The 27,130-nt window shown below is 37.0% G+C and overlaps 2 protein-coding genes and 1 pseudogene across 2 annotated transcripts; 2 read left to right on the forward strand and 1 right to left on the reverse strand.

Annotated features, from left to right (window-relative positions):
* Window positions 1–3,765: 3,765 nt before the first annotated feature.
* On the reverse strand, window positions 3,766–8,174 carry LOC126584767 (NAC domain-containing protein 54-like). Its single transcript, XM_050249108.1, has 4 exons — window positions 7,814–8,174; window positions 7,271–7,551; window positions 5,357–5,731; window positions 3,766–4,386 (listed from the first exon to the last, which is right to left on the reverse strand). The coding sequence occupies exons 1-4, from the start codon at window positions 7,968–7,970 to the stop codon at window positions 4,144–4,146; spliced, it is 1,056 nt and encodes a 351-aa protein (XP_050105065.1). The 5' UTR covers window positions 7,971–8,174; the 3' UTR covers window positions 3,766–4,143.
* A 15,067-nt stretch (window positions 8,175–23,241) lies between these two features.
* Window positions 23,242–24,952, forward strand: LOC126586279 (uncharacterized). Its single transcript, XM_050251085.1, has 2 exons — window positions 23,242–23,520; window positions 24,468–24,952. Exons 1-2 carry the CDS (start codon window positions 23,320–23,322, stop codon window positions 24,648–24,650), a joined length of 384 nt encoding a protein of 127 aa, XP_050107042.1. The 5' UTR covers window positions 23,242–23,319; the 3' UTR covers window positions 24,651–24,952.
* A 136-nt stretch (window positions 24,953–25,088) lies between these two features.
* LOC126586277 (pentatricopeptide repeat-containing protein At1g08070, chloroplastic-like) lies at window positions 25,089–27,076 on the forward strand (annotated as a pseudogene).
* The last annotated feature ends 54 nt before the right edge of the window (window positions 27,077–27,130 follow it).

Consider the following 27,130-nt stretch of genomic DNA (forward strand, 5'->3'; position numbering starts at 1 on the left):
ACTCCTTGATATCTCAATTGACTGCCATTCATAATTAGGCATAGTCACCTGTTTATTTGAGCTTCCCTGCCAGTCCCAACTTGAATCTTCATCAATCACAACATCTCTTGACAATATCAACCTTTTGGAGAGTGGATCAAAAATTCTGTACCCTTTCTCACACTTAGCATAACCAACAAAAACTCCCTTTATACTTTTAGCTTCTAGTTTGTGCCTTAGCTCAGATGGAGTGTGAACATAACAGATTGAACCAAAGACCTTCAAATGAGCAATACCAGGTTTCCTTCCACTGTAGGCTTCAAAGGGGGTTATGTTGGCAAGAGATTTGGTGGGACATCGATTTAAAATGTAAACTGCAGTATGTACAGCTTCTGCCCACATATAGTACGGCATTCCTTTATCATGTAGCATAGACTTAGCCATTTCAATCACTGTTCTATTTTTCCTCTCAACCACACCATTTTGTTGTGGTGTGTATGCAAGAGAGAGTTGCCTTTGAATACCTTCTGTGTCACAGAAATGATTGAACTCAGAAGACAAGAACTCCCCTCCTCTGTCACTCCTCAAGCATTTCACCTTTAAACCAGTTTGCAGCTCAGTCATTGCTTTAAATTTCTTGAAGCAAGAAAAAGCATCAGATTTATATCTAAGAAAGTATACCCAAATCATTCTTGTTGCATCATCCACAATCAACATAAAGTACTTGTTTCCTCCAGTGGATTCATTTCTCATTGGTCCACATAGATCAACATGAATCAATTCAAGTGGAGCACCTGCTCTTTGTGCTTGACCACTAGGAAAACTTTCTCTGTGTTGCTTACCATATTGACAGCCTTCACAGACTCTATCATACTCATCTAGATATGGTAGACCATGAACCATGTCTTTATCCTTCAATTGTTTGATTCCACCAAAGTTTAGGTGACCTAATCTTCTGTGCCAAGTCAAAGAACAATGAGCAAGACTAGTCTTCAACACAAGTTGTTTCTCAGGCCTTAGAGATAGAGGATAGCACCTGTTTTCTTTCATTTTCACACGGATAATTTGACTTTCCAGAGAAGGACCATCAAAAACAGTACACATATGTCCACCAAACACAAGATAATATCCGTGCTCATCCATTTGTCCTACACTTAATAGATTCTCTTTCAAACCAGGTAAGTACATGACTTCTCTGATGTATTTCTTCCCTCTGTTAGTTTCAATTTCCAGTGATCCCATTCCTGCCACATTAACTAACACTCCTGTTGGCATTTGAACTTTCCCTGCAACATTTGTCTTCATATCAACAAGAAGATCAACATTCCCTGTCATATGATTACTGCAGCCACTATCTATATACCATTCCCCATTAACTTTTGTTTCAGCAATAGCACTATTTGCATAAAATAAATTTCCAGTCATCTCCATTTGATTTGTACAGTTTGCTTTCTGAATAACTTTTCCAGCAGTACATTCTTTTGCCCAATGACCAAATTTATCACAGTTATAGCACTTGGATTTCCCTTTATGCCTACATTCACCATAATGAAATTTGGAGCACACTTTGCACTGAGGTTTTGTACCCTCTTGACCCATGGTTAGAGAATGAGAACTATTCTGTGCAGAATTAGAAAATGACTTTTGCTGAAACTTGGGTTTTGAGTCCCACTTTTTACCCTTTTGATTCCAATTTCTCTGTGGCTTAAAAGTACTAGACTGAGCATAACTTCGATTCTGCCCTTTTGAATTAACAGTAAGAGAAGAAAATGCTCTCTCAGTTGCATCAGAGGAATGCAAATCAAACCTCTGCTCTTGACTCTTCAATATAGCTAGTACTTCTTGCAGTTCAACAGTCTCTAAACATTTGGTATTTTCTATCACTAAACATATAGGACCATACATCTTAGTGAGACTAATTAACACCTTCTGAACTAATCTCTCATTTGATAGAGCTTCACCAAACGTCTTCATTTGATTAATCAGATCATTTAAACGAGTAAGATACCCAGTCAAAGATTCATCATCACGCATTCTAGCATATTCAAATTCACGTCTAAGATTCTGAAGTTTTACAGATCTAACCTGATCACCACCATGGTATTCTCCATACAAGAGATCCCATGCCATCTTAGCTGAATCAGCGTTAGCAATTCGAGGAAAGATCTGATCAGATACTGCATTTTGAATGATTCCTAGGGCCTTTGCATCCTTCATAGACATAGCAGTCATTTCTTCATCTACTGCATCGTCCGATGACCCTTCGGCTTCCTTCTTCTTCTTCGAGTCAGGGGTTGTAATCCCTTTCTCCACCAGGTTCCATAACCCAAGCGATTTGAAGATTGTTGCCATCTTAATCCTCCAGAACTCGTAGTTCTCACCGGAGAAAATTGGAGTTCTCACCTCCGAGCTTCCAGATCCAGACATCTTGGTCCGACTGTTGATTTTCTCCTCAAATAGAACTCCGGCAACCTTCACCGAGCTTCGACTTAGCTCAGTGACTTCACAGCTTCACGCCCAGACTCAGTTGATCGGAACCGGCTCTGAGGCCATGTTAGTGTTTGATAGAGTGAATTCTAATGGGGAAAAGAATGAACAGAGAGAGAAGAAGGTGGTTGTTTCTTTTGTTCTGCAGCAACTCAGAAGAAGGACATTGTTTTCATTGAATGCCTCTGTCTCTTGCACACAACGTGCAAGAAGAGATATATTGCTTTACAAAACTGAGCTGGATCAAAAACATTTAAAACAGATCTCAGCCACACATTTAGCTAATAGCTAAGATCATCACACATGGCACTCATGGCCTTTACATCTATATATCTTCTCACTTAGTATTTAACATAAGTGCATACACATATTAACATCACAGCTTATTTCTAATCAGCTATAGACTTATAATTCAACAACAGCAACCCATTCAAGTGCCTTTCACAGAAATAAATGCATCACCTATTAATGTGACATTACGTACTGATCAATATCATGATCTTGATCAAAACCCTAGTAATGCTTCTTGGACTAGGGTTGAGGATCCTACCTTCAATGACATCACCAGGTTACCTCATCAACCATCCACTGATCACAGCACACTGATCAATAATATTCCCTCTTCATGGTCGTCTTCCTCGGTGAACCTATCAGTGTTTGGTCTCTTGGAAAATTGTAACATCTTTCTGGTGCTGATCCCTTTGAAGCACCAAGAATACTATTGGGAGAGCAGTCAAAGGGAGAAGTAGTTCTACAGCAAGAAAAGGAGACGCTCTTGGATCAGATGGAAATTAAGCGTATTGAGGATACGGATCATGCTTCAATATTTGAAAGTTCTAATATTGATTTTAGCTTTGTCGAGTCTACACTTAAGTCGTGTGAAGAAATATCGCAGGATCTGAACTCTATGTGTAATTTTGCATGGAGATATTAGACTTGTTTTGCGTGCATACTTTATTGAACTTTTCTCGCCAAAATTTCCAGATTTTACACGTTTTGAGGTATCTTGTGGCAAGGGAACCAACTTTTTGGCGACTCTTTGACCATTTCCCAGCGAAAACTTAACAGCAAGACAGCGAGAGTAACTGCCCAAAGCATATATTTCATGAGGAATTGGACCTTCAGTAGTTGTCTAATATTATATCAGAACTACGGTTCTAAGAGAACCTGATTAGTTCAAATCCTCGACCATCATCATTGAGTTATTTCTCCAAGTCTCGTGGTTATCTGACTGGTTACTTAATTAAGTGCTATACTTTAAGTCTATAATCCATGTTTATATAGTAAACCATTTTCCAATGAGGGACACAGACAATATATTTATTCCAATAATCATTTTCTTTCAAATAACACCGTCACAATATAATCTGCTTATCCATTTCCCTTCCCAAAATTGACCTAGCACGATTCAACACCAACATGCAAAAGGGGGGAGCCAATACAAGGAAAATTATAAACGAAAATAAAAATGATTGTATGCCTTGGGAGTAATATAAAGTACTTCATTCTCTATTGTGAAGTACATTATATATAGCCTTATCATAATGATCTCATTTTCTGGCAATATAAATCCACCACTTCTGGTTATTTAGCCAATGGAACACTATATTTTATTTCTAGCTACCTTTGTGTATCAATGAATTGAAGTATGAAAATATGAGTGTTAGTATGCAGTACTTAGTCTTGCATGGAGAGGGCCACAGAGTTGTCTTGAGATGAACATAAAGAGAAGATCTCTTCAAATGTTCCATTCATGTAATCCTTGAACTTGTCGTACGACATGTACTCGTCGATGATTTCTGGCTTTGCTGTGTTTGTCTCTGCAGCTAAATTGATCTGCGGGAAGTCTTCAAGTTCTAAGGGTGGGTAAGGAAATTGATAGGTATTCAGTGAGCTCGCATTGGGCGGTATATATGTTTCCTGCATTATTTGGCAGACAATTACAATAAATTGGTATTAATCACATGAGTCTTAAACAAAGAAATCAAGATGCAAACTTAAACTCTGTTTTGGTTCATACACAGGCACACACACATTAACTAGACATGTATATGGAAAATAACATGACGAAGATTATTGTGAACAAATTATATACTGAATTTCATTGAAGCAATTACTGGAATTTTAATATATAAAATTATTTTTAAACAGTTTTTTTGTCTTTCAGAAAAGAGAAATAGGGAAGCGTTCAAATTGTTAGGGAGATGACTAAAACGAAAAGGCATTGGGGATAAAGAAAATGGAGAGGAGCACTAAGAGGAAAATTAGGAAGAAATATGTTTGAGTCAGTCAAAAGAAGTTATAGATGTTGATGAAGAAAGCCCATTTGAGTCAGTCTACTATAAAGATTTTTGAATGAAGCTTTAGCAAAAGGATATAACTCATTACTTGCAACTTTTGTTACTTTAAGATCAAAAGAAAACTCTAAGGCCTTGTTTTGTGGGCCACTTCCAACCAATCATAGGAGGTTTGTGCGTGTTTGAATGTGCCCATGATCATGATTCATTTACGTAGCTTGATCTTAAAATTATATGTATGGGGTGTGAACATGAAGCCTTGGAGAGTATATGTAAAGCAGATTAGCTATATACAAAAGTAGAATATTTCCCAAAATGTGCCTTCGCAAAAGGAAGCAATGATATCATGAAGATTTAAAAAGACTTCAAAAGAGCATATTATTTTGTTATATATGTAGGGGTCTCTCTTACTAGACGGTCGCAAAACTATTAATTTGAATTATTAATCATGCAGTCATGTCTGTTTAAATATAATGTTTAAATTAATAGTTTGATAACATATCATATAGATTGTTATGTACCATTATCTATTATGAGTGTGTAAATGTATTGTCCTAAAGAAAATGAATTTGTAAATAGTACTTTGTACAAACCTGAAGTAGATCTGAGGAGCAGTGGACACCAAAAGAGTATAGATCAGCTGAACTGTTTGCTTCATCAGAAGCAAATGGAGCTTGTAAATCATCAGCTATGCCAGTTTCAGTAGGTGTGCCTTGAGTGAGATCTGAAGAAGAGGTGTCAGATAGAAATTTGGGATAATCATGGTTGGAATCATTCTCATCTTGATCAGTTTCAATCCCTCTTGAAGCTCCCTCATTAATGCCACTAGTGTCTTCCCCTAACAATTGTTCATTGGAGACCCATATTGAATCATTTTCTGCATTGTTAATCCCAATTGGCGTGTATTCTTTGTTACTCTTGGGCATTTGTATTGTTTTCTTGAACACTCGGCACAATGCGTAAGAATCCTGTGTAATTCAAAATAACCAACAAGTTAAACATGGCTGGCTAAACTTACATATATGCATATATGTAAGTGAAGAAAGTTGGAGTTCCACAAATCAACCAATAAGTTAAACATGGTATGCTAAAATTACATATATACATGTAAGTGAAGAAAGTTGGGGTTCCACCATAAAATCAATTGACAATATGGGGAGTAGTCCAAGCTCTTATAAGCCCTTGTAAGGTATATTCTTTCACCGATGTGAAACTCTTTTATCTTCACATCCACACACTCCCCATCACGTGTGGTGAATTTTCAAGCCAAACACGTGGACAACATGCACGAACCTCACATGCACGCCTCCTCACGTGTGGCAAATTTTCAAGCTAAACACTTGGACAACACGAATTGGCTGACGTAGAGCATGTGCGGCCATTGGATTTCACACGTAGACTAACCTACTCTAATACCATAAAGAAAGTTGAGAATCCACCATGAAAGTAATTGACAATATGAATAGTAACTTAATTACTTATAAGCATAAGGTTCCTCCTTTCCTTGATATGTGATTCACTAGTAAGCATAACAAAGACTCTTCGGATCTCTTTCTCCGAAGCCTACAGATCAAGTGATTTGGACCCTTAAAATTTGATCCAACGGCTAAAAACAGAGAAGTTAGCAAAAAAATTTAAAAGATATAATAATTTTTTGCCGTTATTTCAAATTTCAAGGACCCGGATCACTTGATCCATGGGCTTTGGAGGAAGATATCCGAAGATGATCTCTTTCTATAAATGAAAAGCAAGCACAGAAAGAAAAGGGGAAAATAGAGCAGAAATATGTGTGATGCTAAAGTCTAGAAAAAGATACTAGCAAGTACACCTAAAGTGTAGACTGAAGAGTCTTTAATCATCATGTTGATAAGCTAATTCCTTTTAAAGGACAAGAAAGAAATTAAAGAAAAAGTACAAAGAGTGATATTGAATTTTGCTTTTATTCGAGTCCATAGACATTACATATGTACGAATGATGGCGTAAATTGTGACCAGTATATAGATATGATGATATTATACAGGAAGATGTTCAGATTCAATTAATGTTTCTAGCTAACTGTTTTGTACACTAGTTAAAGTGCATACTGGGATGCGCTCTTTAATATATCAGTCAAGCACTGGATTCATATACTTAATTGGAAACCCTAATTACAATAATTCTTGTATGGTAGTTACGATAATGGTGTATAATTAACTTTCTTTAGATATCAGAAACTCTAATTTTTTTTTTTAAAAGTCACCAAACCCTAATTATAAGGGTACAACTCTCTCTCTTGCGCGTCTTAAACACCAACAGTTGCACACTCTTTATGAAACAGTTTAAGTAAATTCTCTTCAGTGAATTCAAGCAGCTAGCCCTTATATTAAATCATTGTCATTAGATTTTCTAACTCCAAAAATGCTTATATTTACCAATTTTAAGCAAAAAGGAAAATGGAGGGAATTAGATGCATACTAAACCATACAACTAATGATCTACTACAAGTATATTGCGTACTTATATATACCTTTATAGATGATGACCCATTGCCACACACAGAATCGACCAGCCGGTACTCATGCATAACCCAGTTGGTTCTAATACCATGGGGGGCTCTACCTCTATAGTAAACCAATGTCTTCTTCATGCCGACAGCACGCCTCTGACTGTTCACCGCCCGGTCTTTCCCAGTCGCTTTCCAGTACCCAGCTCGAGTAGCCCTATTCGTTCTCGACCCGTTGGGGTACTTCCTATCCCTCGGGCTGTAGAAGTACCACTCCATGTCTTTGCTCGGAAGAAACGACTTATCTACAGTAAACAGAATATGTCAAACTTATGTACAGTAAGAGAAATTCTGTATTCCTATGGTAATGGATTAAAGAGTTAAGAGTGTGAATCTCACGTCGAGAAATCGAGAGATCTTGCATGAGCTTTTAAAGTATTGGATTATTCTGTATTTTTCTAAATGGTTGATAAAACCTCAACTTCTTTTATCATGTTCGCTTGAAATATTATTATTATACTAGAATTATATATTTACATGAGGCACAAAACAAAATCAAGTACATACCAGGTAAATCCCATGGCTCACATTTGTAGAGGTCGACCTCTGGGATAATTTCTAGCTCAATGGTGCGACCATTGATTTTTCGATCTAGATAGTAAGCAACAAGCTCTTCATCTGTTGGGTGGAATCTGAATCCAGGAGGAAGACTCATGGGTGCCATTGCAGTACTCTCTGAGAGTGTGAGAGAGATGAAGTTAAACAGAGAGAGAGAGAGAGAGAGAGAGAGAGAGAGAGAGAGAGAGAGAGAGAGAGAGAGAGAGAGAGAGAGCGAGCGAGCAAAACTCTGGACTTGAACTAAACTGGCTTGCGCGATAATGGACTATATAGGCCACTGTTGGCATCAAAGCTACAGACATTTGCCCTTCGATTTCCAAAGTATTACTTATATTAATGTTGCCATGATTGATCAGATCCAAGAGAGAGTGGTTTTTTTGGTAGTTAAAGACTGGGAAGTGGGGTTGAAAAGAGAGGGAATATTAGGATGGTGATATTTGGATCTTGGCTTTTGAAGAGATTCTATGTAAGGTTTTGTGTGAAAACCCAGAGAGAGGGATAAGAAGCTTCCCTTCTTTTGTCTGCTCACAAACTAACAAAATACAGTGGCACTCTCAAAAGGCTGTCTGGGTCCACTAAACCGTCCATACCCTAAACACGCAATACCATGCCCTAATCCTCTATTTTAATAATCATTCTGCAATCGCAAACCCTATTATATACAGTACTCTATCTACTTTTATACATACAATATTTGATGTATTGTACTACCGAATACTTTAATCAACAACGTTCTCATTTTTCACAGCTTTTTTTTGGGTATTCTGCAATCCATTCTCATATTCTTTTCTTTGTATACCCAGGTATAGATTAGGTTTGCATTATGAACATTTTCTATTTTGTTAGGAAGACCAAATTTTAGATCATATTTTGTAAATTATATGATGTGGCAATTGATGATTAAGCTCATTTATTAATAATTTATATAAAAAAAATCTAACTATCAACTGTTACATCATGTGACCTATAAAAAATAATTTTAAATTTTGGTTTCTCTAACACCACCCTTGAGATTGTAGTAGCTGTTATATAGTTGGATGACGTCTTCTGGAGACCATAAACGTAGGCCGTATGTAAGAGAAAAAGGGGAAGCTCCTCCTATTTTAAAACTGCTATTAATTATGACAAGCCTTTTATAGGTTTGTGCCATTCATGCTATGCAATCTTGTTTTAGAGATTTGTGGATAACGCAATGCAATTAATATATTTGAATTACATGCAGTGAAGTTGATTGAATGAGGTCATCATGAAATCAATTCTCATCAACCACGGTTTCTGAATCAAAGAAACCACACTGAAGTTTATAAATAGCTTACTAGTTAAATTGCATGTACAAATTTGATTATAAAAATGCATTGTGAATAACATGCTTATTACTTGAATAAAAAAAGAGTTCAATTTCACTCGTCAAGGATGAGGAGTGATTTCTGTTCAAAATACTTCTTGGTCGATTCACAAATTTTTTGCTTATAATCGGAACTATTAATATTAAAAATCATTATGTAAAAATTATCTCTGCAAAAAATCAATAAAATATAAAATTGTATAAAAGAAAATGATAGAAATCTATAAAAGTATTACAAACTCAGCCGGCAATTCTAATACACATACAGAGCTTTCTAATGTTTTTCATTCTCATCATGCGGATTTGGTTTGCATCTTTGAACCTGTAGTTACTCTTGGTTCTATCTCTCTTGCTTTTTGGGATTCATTGGATTTATCTTTAACTGTTGTTAACCACAAGGGTGACTTTTTGCGTAATATGTGGATTGTACATTCTCCTACTTGTTGCTCTCATTATGTGATTTCTTCTACTACACAACATATTACTATTCAGACTTCTTTTGGTGGTGTTCTTTCTCATTTCACTTTTGTCTATGCGGCCGACGTCGAAAATTATGGTGTGATTTTTTGGGTATTTGTTCTTATACTACTGTACCTTAGATGGCAATTGGCGACTTTAATGTTGTTCTTAGCGCTCATGAACAAGTGGTGGTTGTTTGCCAGCTCGAACTTCTTATGTGGATTTATACAATATTACTGGGTTTTATGAATTTACTCATGTCGACACTGTTGGTGATTTTATACCTGGGGCTAAAGGTCGGGATGTTCATGCACTACTACAAAAGTGGTTTATTGTGTCGGTGGTTGATGTCGGTTTTATATAATATAGTGGTGGATTAGACATTTCTAGCAGCCACTTTATATGGTGTCGGAATTACTGTCAATTATAACCAACAAAAATTGTATATGTCGCTTATAACCGACATAGACTGTTAATGTTGCTTATAACCAACATAGTTTTTAATCTTTTTAAATGGTAGTGTCGTATAAAAAAAGAATTGTGTCGCTTTCAACCGACATAAAGTTAATGTCGGTTAAAAAGAAAGTCGTGTCGTTTATACCCGACATTAATAATTATTTTTAAATATTTTAAAATTTCTTGTTGATTGTAGCCGGCAAGTTGGTGTTCTTTATATATCATTTCTCAATAATATCATAACCCTCTCTCATTTCTCTCAGCCTTCTCTGCCTTTAATATCAGAACCCTAGCTGCATCTCATTTCCCTATAATGGAGAACCCTAGCCGCACCTCATTACTCACTCTTCTCTGCAAAAATCCAAAATTAACGAGTCTGCCATGGAAATGTAGGCACATCTAAGCTCCAATCTTCCCACAAAGGTAAACATCGACCATACCATTGTTGAATATATGTCCATTTGATGATTTTTATACATAAATAAGACACAAACTAACACATGCTTGTTTGATTTGTGTACGAGTTTCTGGATCCGCCGAAGAAATAATAGGAAAAGGCAGAATAACACTCCAACAACTCAGATCCGAAACAAAAAGGGTAAAAAATGTAACACCCCGTCCCTAAAATTACGTTTTTATAATTTTTTTTTAATATATGATTTTATTACTTATTATTTATTATATTATTATATTTTATTATTAGTATTATTGTTATAAACTTTGGTCCACTCACCTTTTTGTTTTGCTTCCCTTTAAGGATTTAGATTCGAAGCACATGATCCCGGCGTCAGGGCATCTTTGCGTGGGTATCTTCAAGTCTTTACAGCGTAGGACCCACTCCTTTATTCATATATTTTATTGTAATTCTTCCATATATTCCTTGATTAGTTGTATGCTTGAAACATGTTCCACATTGACATATTTCTTTTTAATTATTTATTTTCTTCGTTTGCATGTTTAAAATGGCTTCGTCACCCTTGGGTGTCGGCCAGTATGTGCCTACCCTGATATTTGGGGATATCGGGGTTGGGGCGTGTCAAAAAATCTGTTGCTGATACATATACAGCGACTGCAAATACAACCCAAGAAAGATGCATAAGTCCAACAATCACGGTACTCGTCCCCAAACGTCTGATCTCAGCTAATCTACAAGAAAGGTAATAATCTTTTTTGGTTTCCCTTCACTGATGTGAGCTCGACATGCATTAAATCTATGAATGTGAACTCCTTATTTCTGGTTGTGAGCAGAACAATGGCTAATCTGGTTTCCGCAAGGGAAATGGCAAAGAGTGGCTTGGTTAAATCACAGTTCCAATCAAACAAAAGGTAAGAAAACTTGTTTGTACATGCTATAGGTTTGATCTTAAAAAATATGGTTATGTATCACGGCATGTCTCATATTTCTGCCTTGTTTGTGTAGGACACTTGGACCTAGGGTATATCCGAGAAAAGGAAATGTTGAAGTTGTAGATCCAAAGGCAAACAAATTATCAGCTGACACATCTTCGGATATGAAAGGTATACACTCACCTATGCTGAGATTTTGCTAGATAGGCAACGTATGTGAATGGATATGGAATGCATGTATCATTTGAAGATACATGTGGACCATTTGGAACTTGACCTGCTCTAAGAACAAAAGAAAAATCCACCTTCAAACTAAACAAATGACATGTTTTTGTTTCTTTTTTTTCCGAGTGCATTAGTGATAGATTCACTGAAAACATTCGTGTTTCCTCAATAACTCATGGAGCTGTTTACTTGTGGTAGGAATTTTTTTATTTTTTTATTATTAATAGTTTGTGGTGTAGCTTATGGGCGATAGTATAGTTGTTATTTTATTGATCAAATTGTTAGGTGGTGTCGGTTAGGGCCGACATCAAAAGTCTTTTATCCGACATTGCATGAGTTTCTGTCGGATTTTAACCTATTAGCCGACATAAATTATGTTTTCTTGTTGATTTTTGGACCTTTAGTTATAGGTAATTTTGTAGTAGTGATGATCACATGGTGAGACGCCTTGATCAATATCTATGTGCTGGCCTCACACTAGCTGTTCTTCTTTTCCAAAAGTAGCCTCTGATCATAATTGTCTTGTTTTTCGGCCTTGATTTTTTTACTTGGAGGCCTTCGTCCTTTCCTATTTCAATCCATGTGGACTTTGCATTCTGGTTTTATGGATGTGGTGGCTAGGTGTTAGTAGTCTACTATTACATATGGTTGTCCCATTTTTGTTATGTTACAAAAACTTAAGGCTTAAATGTTGTCTTCGAGATTGGAATTATAATATTTTTTTGTGATTTTCTTCGAAATGCTTGCTAGGGAGAATCTGAGAATTATTCAAAATATTATTGCTTCCTATAGGCTTACTCAAGATAAGTTTGATGAAGAATTTGTAGCTAAGACAACTATTCTTAATTCTCTACGTGCGAAAGAATCTTTCTAGCGAGACCGAGCCCGAGTCAAATGGCTTACTAAGGGTGATTGTAATACTGCATTTTTCATGCTTATGCTCATGGTAGGTCTTCATCTTCGAGAATTGCTACTCTTTGGGATTGTGATAATGTGCTCTCTTCTTCGACTAATATTGTTGATTATGTAGCAAATTTTTATCAATCTTTATATTATTACCCTTCAAGCCTTCTAGAACTGATGATGTTTATAGTGTAATTCCGCCTATGGTTAGTAAGGTAGAAACTCCAATCCTTTGTTCTTTATCTTCAGTTGGCGAAATTAATAGTGTAGTATTTTCTATGGACAGTGTACTAAGACCAGATGGTTTTATCAGTCTTGTTAGGATATTGTTGGTTTGGATGTTATTGCTTTTGTTCAAGACTTGTTTTAAGCGAGGTTGGTTATATCCCCATGGTAATTGTAACTTTGTGATGCTTATTCCGAAAGTTGAAGGGGTTGCCACTATTAGTCAATATCTTTCCATCACACTTGAGAAGTTTCCCTTAAAAAATAAAAAATCTATTTGTTATAGTTGATTTACTATACTACTTTAGTTTTAATTGAATTTTTACAGACATGATATTTAAATAGTAATTTATAATATCAACTTCTTTTATCATAAACACAAAAGTGTTTTTAGGAGGAATTTCTCCTCCTCATTCTTTAAAGCCAAGCATTTTCCTAATAGAAAAAGAACATTCTTATTCAGTGAATAGTTATTCAATTTTTACATAAGTAATTTACAATAATAGTCAAGATTACAAATGTACATTGAGAATAACATTGTTATTTTTTTCTCAAGAGTTTTTACCAAAAAGTTTATTGTCCAATATTACATAATAATGATGAGGTCACAAAATTACGTTCTTACTACTGCAACAATGTTGATTGTTATGTGCATTCTATTTATACTATTAACTTAGATTTAATGTGACAACGTGATTGTGTGACAGCATGTCCCGAAACATAATTTATTTTGTCCTCGTTAGTGTGGAATGATGATTTTACCCTAAGCGTTGCGTCATAATTGAATAATTGGCTAAGGAAGGAAAGGTAGGGAGTTAAAAGAAGTGGACCAATCATTTTAGGTCCTAATTATTTGGACTCAATTAGAATGTAAGGAATTTAGATGGGGATCATCTGGACCACACACTCCCACGTTGACCTCTCTCTCTCTCCCTCTCGATTTTCTTCCCTAGTCCGTACAACCCGTACGGTCACCCTCTCAAACTACCTCGTCACTCGTGGATCGAGTTAGATTAGATAATTTTTTTACTCCTTGCGAGCTCAGGAGTCTATCCATACCGTTGGTTGGATGTGAAGACCTCGAAAACCCTAGGAACTCGCGAGCTCCGGCGAAGTGCTCTGTAACTTTGACGTGATCGCGAAGGTTTTACCCAGTTTAGGGACCTAAAAGGTATTTTTCTAACTTCTCTAGTACTTGGGAACCATTTTGGAGTAGTTTTGATGTTAGAACACTTGGGTTCTTCGAGTTGCAGGTTTGGCCGATTTTTCACAAATTTTTCCGACGAGTTTCCTTTGATTTTAGGACCTGTGAAAGGTAAGATCATGTTCTCATCGTTGAGAGCTTCACTTTGGTGAAAATTTAATGGAATTTGGTGTTGAATTGGAAGAGATATTGAAGTTTTTCAGTTTTCGAGTTTCCGATGACACAGACGGCGACGGCGACGGAATTTGGTGACTCGCCGAAGAAGAAGATGAATATTCCTTCAAAGTTGACGGAATATTCTAACAGCGTCAGGTATATTTAACGGCATATTCTAATATTTAACGGAATATTCCCTAACGCCGTTAGGGAATCAGTCAGTGTGCTAGGCACGTGCCTGCGTATGGACCGCGCGTCTAGCTGTGCCTTGGCAGGCACGTGAGTGGTTGAATTTTTTTTCTAAAAATATGAGGATGTTCCTGAGGTTGAGTAGGTTATGGTGGTATATTCAAATACCCCCAATTGAGCAATGTTTGAGAAGTTATTACCTAGTTTTGATTATGTGCTTAAAAATAATGTTTAAATAGTTGTTTCGCATATAGGTGAGACCTATCCTAAGGACGAGCACAGTCAAGTAAGGCTCGGGGTTACGACCCTTCCACATATCAGTGAGTGGGCTTTTGGGTTTCAGTATATATATATATACACTTGGTATTTTTCCCAGAAAACTTAATTAAATGGTTTGATACTTTGAAATGCCATGTCAAATGCTCTCTATGTTGAATTGTGCATTATTATGGTTACATATATATTGTTGCTCAACGTTGTGGACGCTCAGGTAAGCTACAGGTGAGTATATTGATGGTAGTGATGGTAATGAGTAGATTACTGCTTAAATATATTTCAAGCTTATTATCCTGCACCCCAGTGTTAGTGCTCCGCCCGAGGACAGGGTCTAGCCTTCACGTGATCGTTCACCTCTCGTACCACACGCTCACCTTGGATCCAAGGCAAGTGTCAACTTGTCATACAGACCATTTTAGGTGGTTCCAACTCGTAGGTGACTTGCGATACTTCGCGCAGCCTTCACGTGACCGTAGCACTTGAGCGTACTTATTTACACCCAGCCTGTCGTACAGACAACTTTAGGTGGTTCCGACTTGTGTGCAGAGAACTAGTTGATGAGTTATAGATCCAGCCGTACATATCACGTTATGTGACTCCGGCTTGCATACTATTTCATATTCATTTACTTCACCTGGCTTACTTATTTCTTACTGAGATTTGACATGGTATTTTCGGTGGATTTTCTATTTTGAATATGATTTTGGGATATAATCGTATATGCTATTTTCTGGGAATTATACAGCTTTTACAGTGAGAGGTTACTATTTTTTATAGTGAAATGGTTTTTAAAAGCTTTGTTTTTGCCCACTCACATTTTCTATTTTGCACCCCTCCAGGTTTTAGGTAAGAGTGCTCGTTGATGGCTCACGAGAAATTCACGGCAACTCTGACAGATTATCATAAATGTAGGACCATCTTTGGTATTGTATAATTAGTAATTGTCCTGCTGGACTACACCTAGGATACCTACGCTCTAGTTATGTGTAGTCACACTTATTCTCGTCATTCACCTTATCTTATTTAGTGCTCTAGTTGGTTTGGTTTTTATTTATTCGCATTTCATATAGTAATATTGCTTCCACACTGTGCACATGGCTACGTCACCCTCACGTGACGGCCAGCATGCCTCGATCTAGGTCAGGGTGTGTCCATTGCATTATAAAATCATGGTTAAATCAATATTATGGTATACCATTGATCCGAATCAACCAAAATTATCAACCTAATAAATAGGTTTAAACACATTTTTATGACCTTTTGTTTAACGATTTATTCACCAATTTAATCCATCCAATTCAGCTAATTTAGTCTACAAGTTTGTCTTTAATCTCCAAGTTTGTCTTTCTTAGCCAATGTATATCAATTGATGTTAAAGAATGCACATGAAGTCGATCGGAAAAACTAGAGATCGAATAGTGTAAAATACGTGAAACAAAAAGGACTAAGAAAATGGAAGTTCATTAGGTTTAAATCACACTTAACTGAAGAGAAATCATATGTTAACTTGATCTAGATCACCGTGAATAAGAAATATCAAAGAGGACAAGATATAAAGTTGATAGATATACTTTAAATATAGTAGCTATATTCTCTTATAGGGACATCGTACGCTTTGCAGACAATTCTCGGTTGCCTTGAAGGACAAATAACAGAGTCTTCCCTAAAACTAAAGCTATGAACAATACATGTATTGGTACTTTTTGTATAACATACGATTGATGATGATGACGATGATCTACTTTTCCACGAAAGTGGATCGCAATGGATTGATTAATACAATATTTTAGCATGAAAATCAAATGGAAAAATAAATATGCATTCAAATGGTATATGATTACGGCACAAATAATTTTATCCAAAGTATAATACTTGTCTAAAAATGGACCCCAATTCAATTCTGTCCATACGTACTTCGTACATGGCACTGGACAAATAAAAGTAGTAATGATATGAGTCGCAGCATCAAATGATACTTTTCAGTTTTGAAATATTTGCATTTCAACATGAATATACAAGTAATAATTAACAAAGAATTTGCTAAAAGAACACAAATTAAATCTCTCATAAACCTTGTTGTTGGAAATGGTTTAGAGGGACGATCGAGATCATCATCACTATAGCCTTTTGTTCCAAAAATACTATATTGCATTATTAAATCAAAACGTCACATGATAGTAAATTTAGTTTCATAGAAATTGTTCTCTCTCATTCTCAAAATTAAGGATATAAGGGAGAAATAGGGGACAATGTTTTAATTTTATCAAAGAATGCCCTGGAAGCGTCTCCAAAGTTGTAAAGGAAATCCTTGTCAAGGTGGTTGCTCAAGCAATCCCTCTCTACACCATGAGTTGTTTTCTTTTACCTAAATATTTATGTGATGAACTTAATGGTCTTGTTGCACGGTTCTACATGCTTTCAACCTCGGCTTGCTTCCCAAAAAAGGTTGGAAGCTGTCAACTGAACCTGACTTCATTTTAGATGTTTTATTTGCAGATTGTAATTATGAGCAGCGACTGCTCCCTCTTTGTAATCTTTCCCTTATCAATATATCTCTCTGTCGCCTTTGATTAAAAATAAAAGGATATATCACATTAATCTCAAGGAAAAATAAGTTGTTATGGTGCAAACATGACCACATAATTGAAGAACAAGTTATAGTACAAACAAGACCACATGATCACACTACAAATTGGATGACATATTTAGTTTTTATAATTTTCTTTCATTTTCAGCTTTACTATGGATGAAATTTGATGGGGCCATCGGATAATTCTGATCTTTTTTATTTTTCATCACAAAGGGAAAAGAACACTTTTATCATTCAACAGTTGATGACTTGATGAGGGACCCATGATCATCTGAACAAATCTACCTGGCACACCGTCACAGTCTTCTTTTTCTTTATAATGATTTTCCTTTTATTTTTCCTGCCATCCAAACTGCTTTTTCTTTTTCCAATTTGTGTTCTATATTGAACCTTTAGTCCCTTTCCTCAAAATATCATTTTCATTTGGGTAAAGACATACTAACATCTTTAATGATTACGATACAAATCTTTGACTGGTCTCTCTCTGTATAAGACTCTCATACAGATTAACTGAGTCGCGCATGATTAGAATCTTCACAAAGCAAGATTTACGAAGATGGATACTAAATTAGTAGTCGAATTTGAATCCTTCTATCTACGCGGTAAAAGTTGAGGTTATGCAATAAAATTATTATGCAATATAAACAGTATATTAAGTACTTATAGCACATGTAAGGTCTCTCATCTTAACAATATGAGATTCGTTCTCAACATACCTCTTACGTGTGAAGAATTTTCAAGCCTAACACATGAACAACGCAAATAGGTGACGTGGAGCATGTGTGGCTATTGAATTTTATGTAATGAGACAACATGCTCTGATACCATGAACAAAGTTGGGGTTCTATTATAAAATCAATTGACAATATGGGAATAACTCAATTACTTATAAGCACATGCAAAGTCTCAACATATGCAACCAAATTTTCTACATAAGTATTTGTACTACATTTGTGAATCAGATCTTTTACATGTACATATTAGAACTAACAATAGTACTATTTGGTTATAGATTGCCCTGATGATTAGATCGAATCTTTCTCTAAGATTCATTGCGTCCCTGGTTCAAACCCTCCCATTTCCCCTACTATGTAAGCCATTGTGTGTTAGCTGGATGGTGGGTGCATGTGGAAAATATGTTAAGGTTACCAATCCATAACGCAACCTGTCATGAGGCATGTCCACATCCATACGGATATCCAATAATTCCATATCAATTACAATAGGAACGTGATTTTAATATTATGGTAGACATACATCGAGTATTAGTGGAGTGCGCGGGATCCCCTTTATAATATGATTATCCTATTTTCCGGGATGTGATTCAATAATCAAAACCATTCAGTTTTAAGATTTATTGTCAAGGATTATCCATTCAGTTTCAATTATCTGCAGATTTATTGAGCATCTAACGAACCGTGTTTTTCTGCTTAGATGACCAAACAGTTTTGAAAAAAAAAAAAATTATATATATATATATATAAAGGGATTCCAAGAGTTGAAATGCATTGTACTCGCCTTAGAATTGGTCTTAAACTCTCCCTCTATTTTGTATATATTCGACATGTTTTTAGCCATCAAAGTGATGAATGCTGTTCAAAGACCCTCAAGTGCAAAAGGATAAGGGAGTTTGATTGTAAGATACACCAGTTGATCAGAGACAGAAGTCGGCCTTAGTATCCAACGATGTCAAAATTAATAACAGAAATGTTTAGTAATAATAGAAATGCCACATGGCATTATTTCAGTAGTGGAGTTTGTTAGTATAGTTAGAGGGGTATTATTGTAATTAGATTATATGGCTATATAAGGGATTGTGTAGCTATCATTTCCTTAAGTTCATTTGTATACATTTTCTCTAATCAATCAATACAATCTCTCTTGTTTCTCTCTACCAATTCCTTCTCTTCTTCTGTAACAATTTCATCTTTTGCAATGTAGTTAACAAAAATTTTGGCTTTCGACGTAAGGCAAAATGTTAAACGCGATACATTTATTGACCCTATTCTTCACATAAATGTACAAAATATAGTCATATGAGAGATGTGATTATGTACTCATCAAACTAAGCTAGCTAGAATTAGGTCTGTGTTCAAAGCTTAAAGTGGCAGCTTTGGCTTCTTAGTACAACAGTAGTTCTATGGTTGAGAAGTGAACTTGTAGTCATGATGATTACAGAAAAACAGGCCTTTATATTTGTTTTTCTTTCTTTAAAGAGCTTTATGGCTTTTACAGCTCAACCACAACATCAAATGAGTTGTGCATAACCAATTGCATTTAGACAGAGATTAAGAGCGGGAGAGAGGGAGCTAGAGGATTTTAAGGTCTTTGCCGAAAGAATTACATTTTGCAATCTTTACCAACCCAATCCTTCCCAATATTCATGCCTAAGATTAAGAGAACATACAGCAACCTTGAACGAGGAGCTTTTGATCATTTGCATAAAGAGATTCCAAACTCTTCTAGTCCCCCAATCCAATGATAAATCGCACTTGCTTCCAATAAAATAGAAAACCTTGATTCAAACTCTAACTCTCAGTCAATGTTAAATTTCTAAACCACGTTCCTAACATGTATTTTAGTCATTCAATATTAAACTCTCAGAGAGAGAGAGAGAGAGGTGAGTTTTAAATGCGGTTCTAAAGCCATGCAACCTTTCACACGATGATGATCTTATGCAAGGGTAAGAGATAAAGCAAAGCAAAGGAAAGCAAAGGGGGGATGGTGGTGGGGAAGTTGTGGGCGCTTTTGGAAGACTGTAGAGAGAATAGAGAGAGAGAGAGGGCTGGCTTTGAACTATCACAAAAGATTCTCATACATCGGCTCTGTCAATCTCCGTTGATATCGATCATTTTAGTTTGTGCAGAAAAGACAAATGTTTAATTAGATTCCTTTCCACCTAATCCACCGAGTTCGGGATTCGGACCGTTAAAATTTGATTCAACGGCTACAATTATTATAACTTTTAAAGGAGCCCTTGTTTGTAGCCTTTGAATCAAATTTCAACGACCCGAATTCCGGACTTGGTAGATTAACTGGAAAGGAATCCCGGACTTGGTAGATTAAGTGGAAAGGGATCCTATCCCTTTCCTGAGATGTGGCTTTCATGTGGGTTTTCTGGCCCTCCTGGAGGACTATGATGCCTCTTGTCCTAATGAGGGCATGTGTGTCATTTGGTAACAACATGAAAACAGCTTTATCAACGCCTCCTTCATCAACTTCATCAACTCTTCGTTCGTATCATCAAGAGTATAGTTACACTGTTACACATATATGCAAATAATTAATTCTAACATATAACAAAAAATTTCACAAAATTAATTATTTTCAACATTTGTCACACTTACTAATAATTGATCCATCACTGCATTCTTCACATTCTCGAGCACATATTTCCAAGAACGCCAATTAGCAGTAGGACAATTATTCCGTATTGCTACACCAATCGCATGCGCAAACTCCACATATTGCCTCATATCATAGGGCCCAGAAGGCATGCTCTGCTTCTGGTTTTTATCCTCCATTCGAGCACGAACAAAATTGTGAAAAATAAGGAAAGCAGAAGCGCATATTTATAGGAAGGTTAGGGACTTTGTGTGACGAAGTCTTTGTCGCGCAAACATCTGCACTAAATACAGTATTGATTCCTCTGATTCACATGCATTGAATGCTCTGACTCAAAAAACTGATTGTACTTTGCGCTACGAAGTCTTTGTCACGCAAGTGTTCATGCACTGAATACTCTGACCCAAAAACTGAACGACCTTTGTGTGACGAAGCCTTTGTCGCCCAAGGTTTCTACGGGAAAAATTTCGTCACGCATTTTTTTCGAGCCAACAAGAATTACCCACCGCTTTCTTACTGACTTTACACGACGAGTATCTTTTTTTCGTCGTGCAAACTGTATTGCGCGATAAAGGTGTACGTCACGCAAAGTAGCATCACTCTTGCGCGATGAAGCTGTTTTTTCATTGCACAAAACTCACTTGTGCGACGAATTTTGCTTTGTCACGCAAATAGTTTTTCCAACTAGTGACAGAGATTAAGAGCGGGAGGGAGGGAGCTAGAGGGTTTTAAGGTCTTTGCCGAAAGAATTACTTTTTGCAATCTTTACCAACCCAACCCTTCCCAATATTCATGCCTAAGATTAAGAGAACATACAGCAACCTTGGACGAGGAGCTTTTGATCATTTGCATAAGGAGATTCCAAACTCTTCTAGTCCCCCAATCCAATGATAAATCGCACTTGCTTCCAATATAATAGAAAACCTTGATTCAAGCTCTAACTCTCGGTCAATGTTAAATTTCTAAACCACGTTCCTAACATGTATTTTAGTCATTCAATATTAAACTCTCAGAGAGAGAGAGAGAGAGAGGTGAGTTTTAAATGGGGTTCTAAAGCCATGCAACCTTTCACACGATGATGATCTTATGCAAGGGTAAGAGATAAAGCAAAGCAAAGCAAAGGGAGGATGGTGGTGGGGAAGTTGTGGGCGCTTGTGGAAGACTGTAGAGAGAATAGAGAGAGAGAGAGAGAGAGAGAGAGGGCTGGCTTTGAACAATCACAAAAGATTCTCAAATATCGGCTATCGATCATTTTAGTTTGTGCAGAAAAGACAAATGCTTAATTAGATTCTTCTTTTTCCTTCCAGCAATGAGATGTGGCTTTCATGTGGGATTTCTGGCCCTTCTGGAGGACTATGATGCCTCCTGTCCTAATGAGGGCACGTGTGTCATTTGGTAACAGCATGAAAACATCTTTAGTTTTGTGACCATGCTTATCTAACAACTTGAAAGTTGGATCAACTCAATCTCAAACACAGAGACAAGCTTGTAGTGATTGGTTTTGCTAAAGAGTGACAACCACGTACAAGGAGTAAGACATTGATAAAATCACATGAAAGATAGTGCTTGAGATCGAAATTTGATTCCATGAAGTATATTGGAGAACTTTTCTAATTGGCTCTCCCATAGAAATGTAGTTCCACATATAGTAAATGGTTGGATGGTGTTACAAGCACAACATTTAAGGGTAGGCATGGTATTGGTTCAGTTTTACTTCCACAACCACGGTCAAATCAATTGTATATAACATTTTGGTTGGATTTGGATTTGTACAAACAAAATCCCTAATAAAACCAAACAAAATCAATGTTCATCGGTTTGGTTAGTCATTTGGACCTAAATGTAATAACTTTTTCTTTTGCATTTTTTCGATTTTGTTAGCCTGGTTACAATTCGGTTTACGGCAATTTAAGGGTGACAATAAGCTCGTGTTTAGGCTACTTTTTTTTTCTAATAAAATAAGATTATTTATGTCGTGGTTGTGCGAGTTTGTACTATATAATTGTGCGAGTTTTGAGTCATGTTAAAAAGAAGACTCATTGAACTACATATTTATGGAGTTTCGAATCATATTAACGCTTGGTGACCAAAATTGCCACCTGTATCGGTTACAAAAGCTCAAAATTATAACTAAACACATCATTAGGGTTTGATTCGTCTTTTGGGTCAATTGAATTTCTCTTTTGTCAAACCAAATCAGCCACTTAGTACTACGGTCTAGTGGTATTTCTCTTCACTTAGTGAGAGGTCTTAGGTTCGATTCTCACCAAAGGGGAATTTGAACCACATTATTGCAAGCTCATCCCCCTCTCTCATAGTGTAGATAATATCGTTTGTCAAAAAAAAAATGAAAAGGGGTTGAAAACTTTGAGTTTTAATGATAAGGACAAAATAAAGAGTAAAGTGAATAGTATCAGGATTGATTTTTTAGTGTAAAAATGTAATTTTTCCTTGAAGTGAACAGTACCGAGAGTTTTCATTAAAATTTCCCTTAAAAAACCAAACCAAACCAGATTTGCCACTACCCTAACAACCCACCTCAAACTAATGGGCCGTACAGGGTAGAGGTGTGACACCTCCAGTCCAACTAGGAGAGAAACGTATTAAGTCTTTAGTCCATGTAAAAAAGACACGTGTTAAGTCCAATGAAAGCCCAATTCAACCTGAACAGAAGGAAGAAGGAACCAAAAACCAGAGAAGGCAGAAGAGACGGAGCGACGAGCTGGAAGTCGAGAATGTCGATACTGTGGGAGAAGAGCGGGACATGGAGGTGGATAGTGAACAAGACCCGTGACTCGAAGCCCTTCTTCTTGGCCTTCGCCACTGTCTGCGGCGTCGTTCCGGGCGTTATTGGCTACTTCGTTATGCAGACGACCAACTCCGGAAACCAACAACTCGAGGCCGAGCTCCGCCGCAACGCCCGACCTGAATCCATGGTGCGATTCTGTTCAACCCAGTTGGTTTTCTGACATTATATTTGATTTTAGGAAATGGGTTTTGCTTGTAATTACGCAAAGATTGTTAATTTATGGAGAATTAGACGAACCCCTTTTCGAATAGCGAAGAACTTAGGTGATCAAATTGATGATTAGATGATGTGGAAGTGACATTGATTTGTGTGGATTTTTTTGTCTGATGCAAATTCAAAGCTGCAATCTTGACTTGTTGGTGAAGTTGTAATATGTTCTATGAAAGTGACCTGAAAAGTTATGATTTGTTGAAGTCTGTGTGTAAGCTTCCAACTTTAGATAGAGGAAATACATCCAGCTAAATGATTTTCACTCACTAGTATAGAACACATGTGTATATGTATGTGCCATAATGTCGACTTATTTGCGTCGTTCGATGGTATGGAACCAACTCAACCGAGTAATCACGCTTCTTCGATATGTATATAACGAGTTTGTTTTGCTAAGAATGTACATCACTGAACTAAATTTTTAAAGCCTTGCCTTTCCTACTTTATTGTTTACATTTTCATGTTTAAATTCGTTGTAATCTTGAACGGATAATTGCTCATGTATAACTCCTCTAAGATGTCTTGGTTCCAACATTTACCTTTCCTGTGTGTTTATAATTCATCAGAAACAGTGAATAAATGAAATCAAATCTTGTTGAGGAACCATCACTTGTTCGTGTCTCAACCATTACATAGGCAGTTTAACTCATCCAGTACTGATCCCTGTCGGATCAGAAACAGTGATCAAGTCTCATGTAACGCATCATCAAATTGCTGATATTAAGTTTTATAACTTCTTGTCTTTGAAAGCTAATTCCCTTGTATAGTTCAAATGGATTTCAATTTCGGGTTGCTTCTTGAAGCAGTTTCGTACTCTGAATCAACACAAATGCTGATAGTTTTTTGCTTGAAATTGTGAATCAGAGGATGGGGCAAGTGAATAAAGAAAGATTGGCAGAATTCCTTGGGGAGTTGCAGCGGAAAGAGAACACAAATGACCGCTATGTTGCTGCACTGAAAGGAGAGACATTGACGAGGAATCCATATGTGAGAATTCAACCAATTCCAAAGCCAAGCAACACCGACGCTGAGAAGGAACAGAAGTAGATGGAGGTTCTGCTGCCAAGGGTATCTGTATGTTTCTTCGGAACAACTACATGGATGGGTTTTGGTGTTTTTGATATTATGGTTATGCAGAACTTTGCAAGCTGTGTCTTATTTTTTTTATGAATATTTAAGTGCAGTAAGAACTCACTGAGAAAAAAGGCATTCAAGAACGGAATACGATAGTTTCTCATGTACATGTTGTTCTAGAGCATTTTCCAATATCTGGAATGCCACACTATCTAATATGAAGGTAGGAAGAAGTTCCTACCGATATATCAATCCTACGTTGATTGACATATAAATTTTCTACTGTCAAATTTGACATATTAGAAAAGGTTTCAATTAACTTTTTTAATTATTTTATTGTGTTAGAAGAATTTGTGGGTTAGAAGATAAAAAACATGTGGGTTTGAAGAAGAGAAAATCTGAGATTACTACGTCAGCCATCAAATTGGACATTTATCTTTTGACATCTCAATTGGAGATGCTCTAAAGAGCCAAACAATGTCCACAGTAGATTGATAGAAACTCTCACGAAACCTTAATTCTTGAACTAAATATTAGAATTGCTAATTTAGGGTTTGGGACTACATAGCAATGAAGCAGAACTCATTCCCTTTTGCATTCCAATAACAATTTGTAAGCTTGTATTACCGTGGACAGATAGACTGCTGCAATGGTGGTATCTGGGTAAACTCCTGTACCTTCTATGTTGATGCAGCTGTTGAAAGCCCAAATTAATGGGCTAGCTAGGCAATCAGAGATTTTAATTTCATGGGAGGAACCCTTCAGATTGTTGGGGTTTGTCATTGGTGGCAGAACATACAGAACACTTCATTGCAGAGACTCTTATCACCATACCTACTTGCTACGGCACTGTAAAAGCACCAGATCAATCAAAAAACTCCATGCCCAGATAATTACTGTTGTGAGCAAAACCCATTTGTTGTTGCAAAGCTAGTTGGCAAGTATGTTGAGTGCAGTGAATCAAGCATGGAAGCTGCACGGAAGGTGTTTGATAAATTGCTTGAGAGAGACGTTTTTGTGCGGAACATGGTTATTCAGGGTTATGCAAATGTGGGTCCTTTGGTTGAAGCCCTCAATATGTATGATAGAATTCGGTTCAGTGGTGTACCTGCAAACCGGTACACGTACCCTTTTATGCTCAAGGCTTGCGGTGCAATGAGAGATGGAAAACGAGGTCGGATTGTTCATGGACATGTCGTGAAATGTGGACTCGACTCGGATTTGTTTGTTGGGAATGCTCTTATTGCCTTGTATTCCAAGTGTGAGGAGATTGAGACATCTAGAAGAGTGTTCGATGAATTACCTGGGAAAGATTCTGTTAGTTGGAATTCCATGATTCCGGGGTACACGGCAAGTGGGAATCCTCGTGAAGCTCTCATGGTTTTTCGTTCCATGCTGCAAGATCATGCCACATGCTTGCCTGACCATGCCACTCTTGTTTGCATTCCTCCTGCTTGTGTTGAAGGATCTGCTATTGAAGTTGAACTTTGGATTCATTCTTACATTATACAAGTATGAAAGCCGATGCTGTTTGAGGCAGCACTCTCATTACAATGTACACAAATTGTGGTCGCGTAACCACTGCCAGAGTTATTTTTTATCAAATCAGCGAGAAAACTGTGATCCTGTGGAGTGCGATTATCCGGTGTTATGGAATGCACGGGCATGTAGACAAGGCACTCCAAGTGTTTTTGCAGTTTGTGGAGTCTGGTTTACGCCCGGATGGTACTGTATTTTTGCGTTCACTGTCCACTTGTAGTCACTCAGGGATGATCACCAAAGGCTTGGAACTTTTCGAGAAATAGGAGATTATGGAGTAACGAAAGGCGAGAAACACTACGCCTGTGTAGTTGACCTTCTGGGAAGAGCCGGGTTACTTGACCAGGCGGTCGAGCTTATTAGAAGCATGCCTATGGAGGCAGAGAAGATGAATATGGTGCCTTGCTTGGAGCCTGTAGAATACATAATAACATAGAACTCGCTGAAGAAGCTGCGGAAAAGTTGTTTGCTTTGGACCCCAAAAACGCTGGGAGGTACATTCTTCTAGCCATCATGTATGAAGATGTGGGCAGATGGGCGGATGCTACTAGAGTGAGGAAGCTACTGAGAGACAACAACGTCAAGAAGCCAACTGGAAGTAGTTCGGTCAAGGTGGATTGTATGTATCACACATTTGGAGCGGACGATGAATCTCACCAGCATACAGACCAGATTTTCAACACAATGCAGAGATTGGATACGATAATGGAAGAAGAAACAGTGACGGTTTAATGTGATTGTCGTGCCTCAATAGAGTTATACGATTTGAATTCGACAGTCACTGTTAGAGCAATTGTTTCTGGATTATTGACCTAATGCATGTTGTTCTACAAAGTTTACACTTTTCTTTTTCGTATTAACTTGATTTTTTTGCAATTGAACGAATTAGAACTCCATCAAAGTTCTCGCTAATT

Source organism: Malus sylvestris, chromosome 10 (genome assembly GCF_916048215.2).
Source record: "Malus sylvestris chromosome 10, drMalSylv7.2, whole genome shotgun sequence".
Taxonomy (NCBI): domain Eukaryota; kingdom Viridiplantae; phylum Streptophyta; class Magnoliopsida; order Rosales; family Rosaceae; genus Malus; species Malus sylvestris.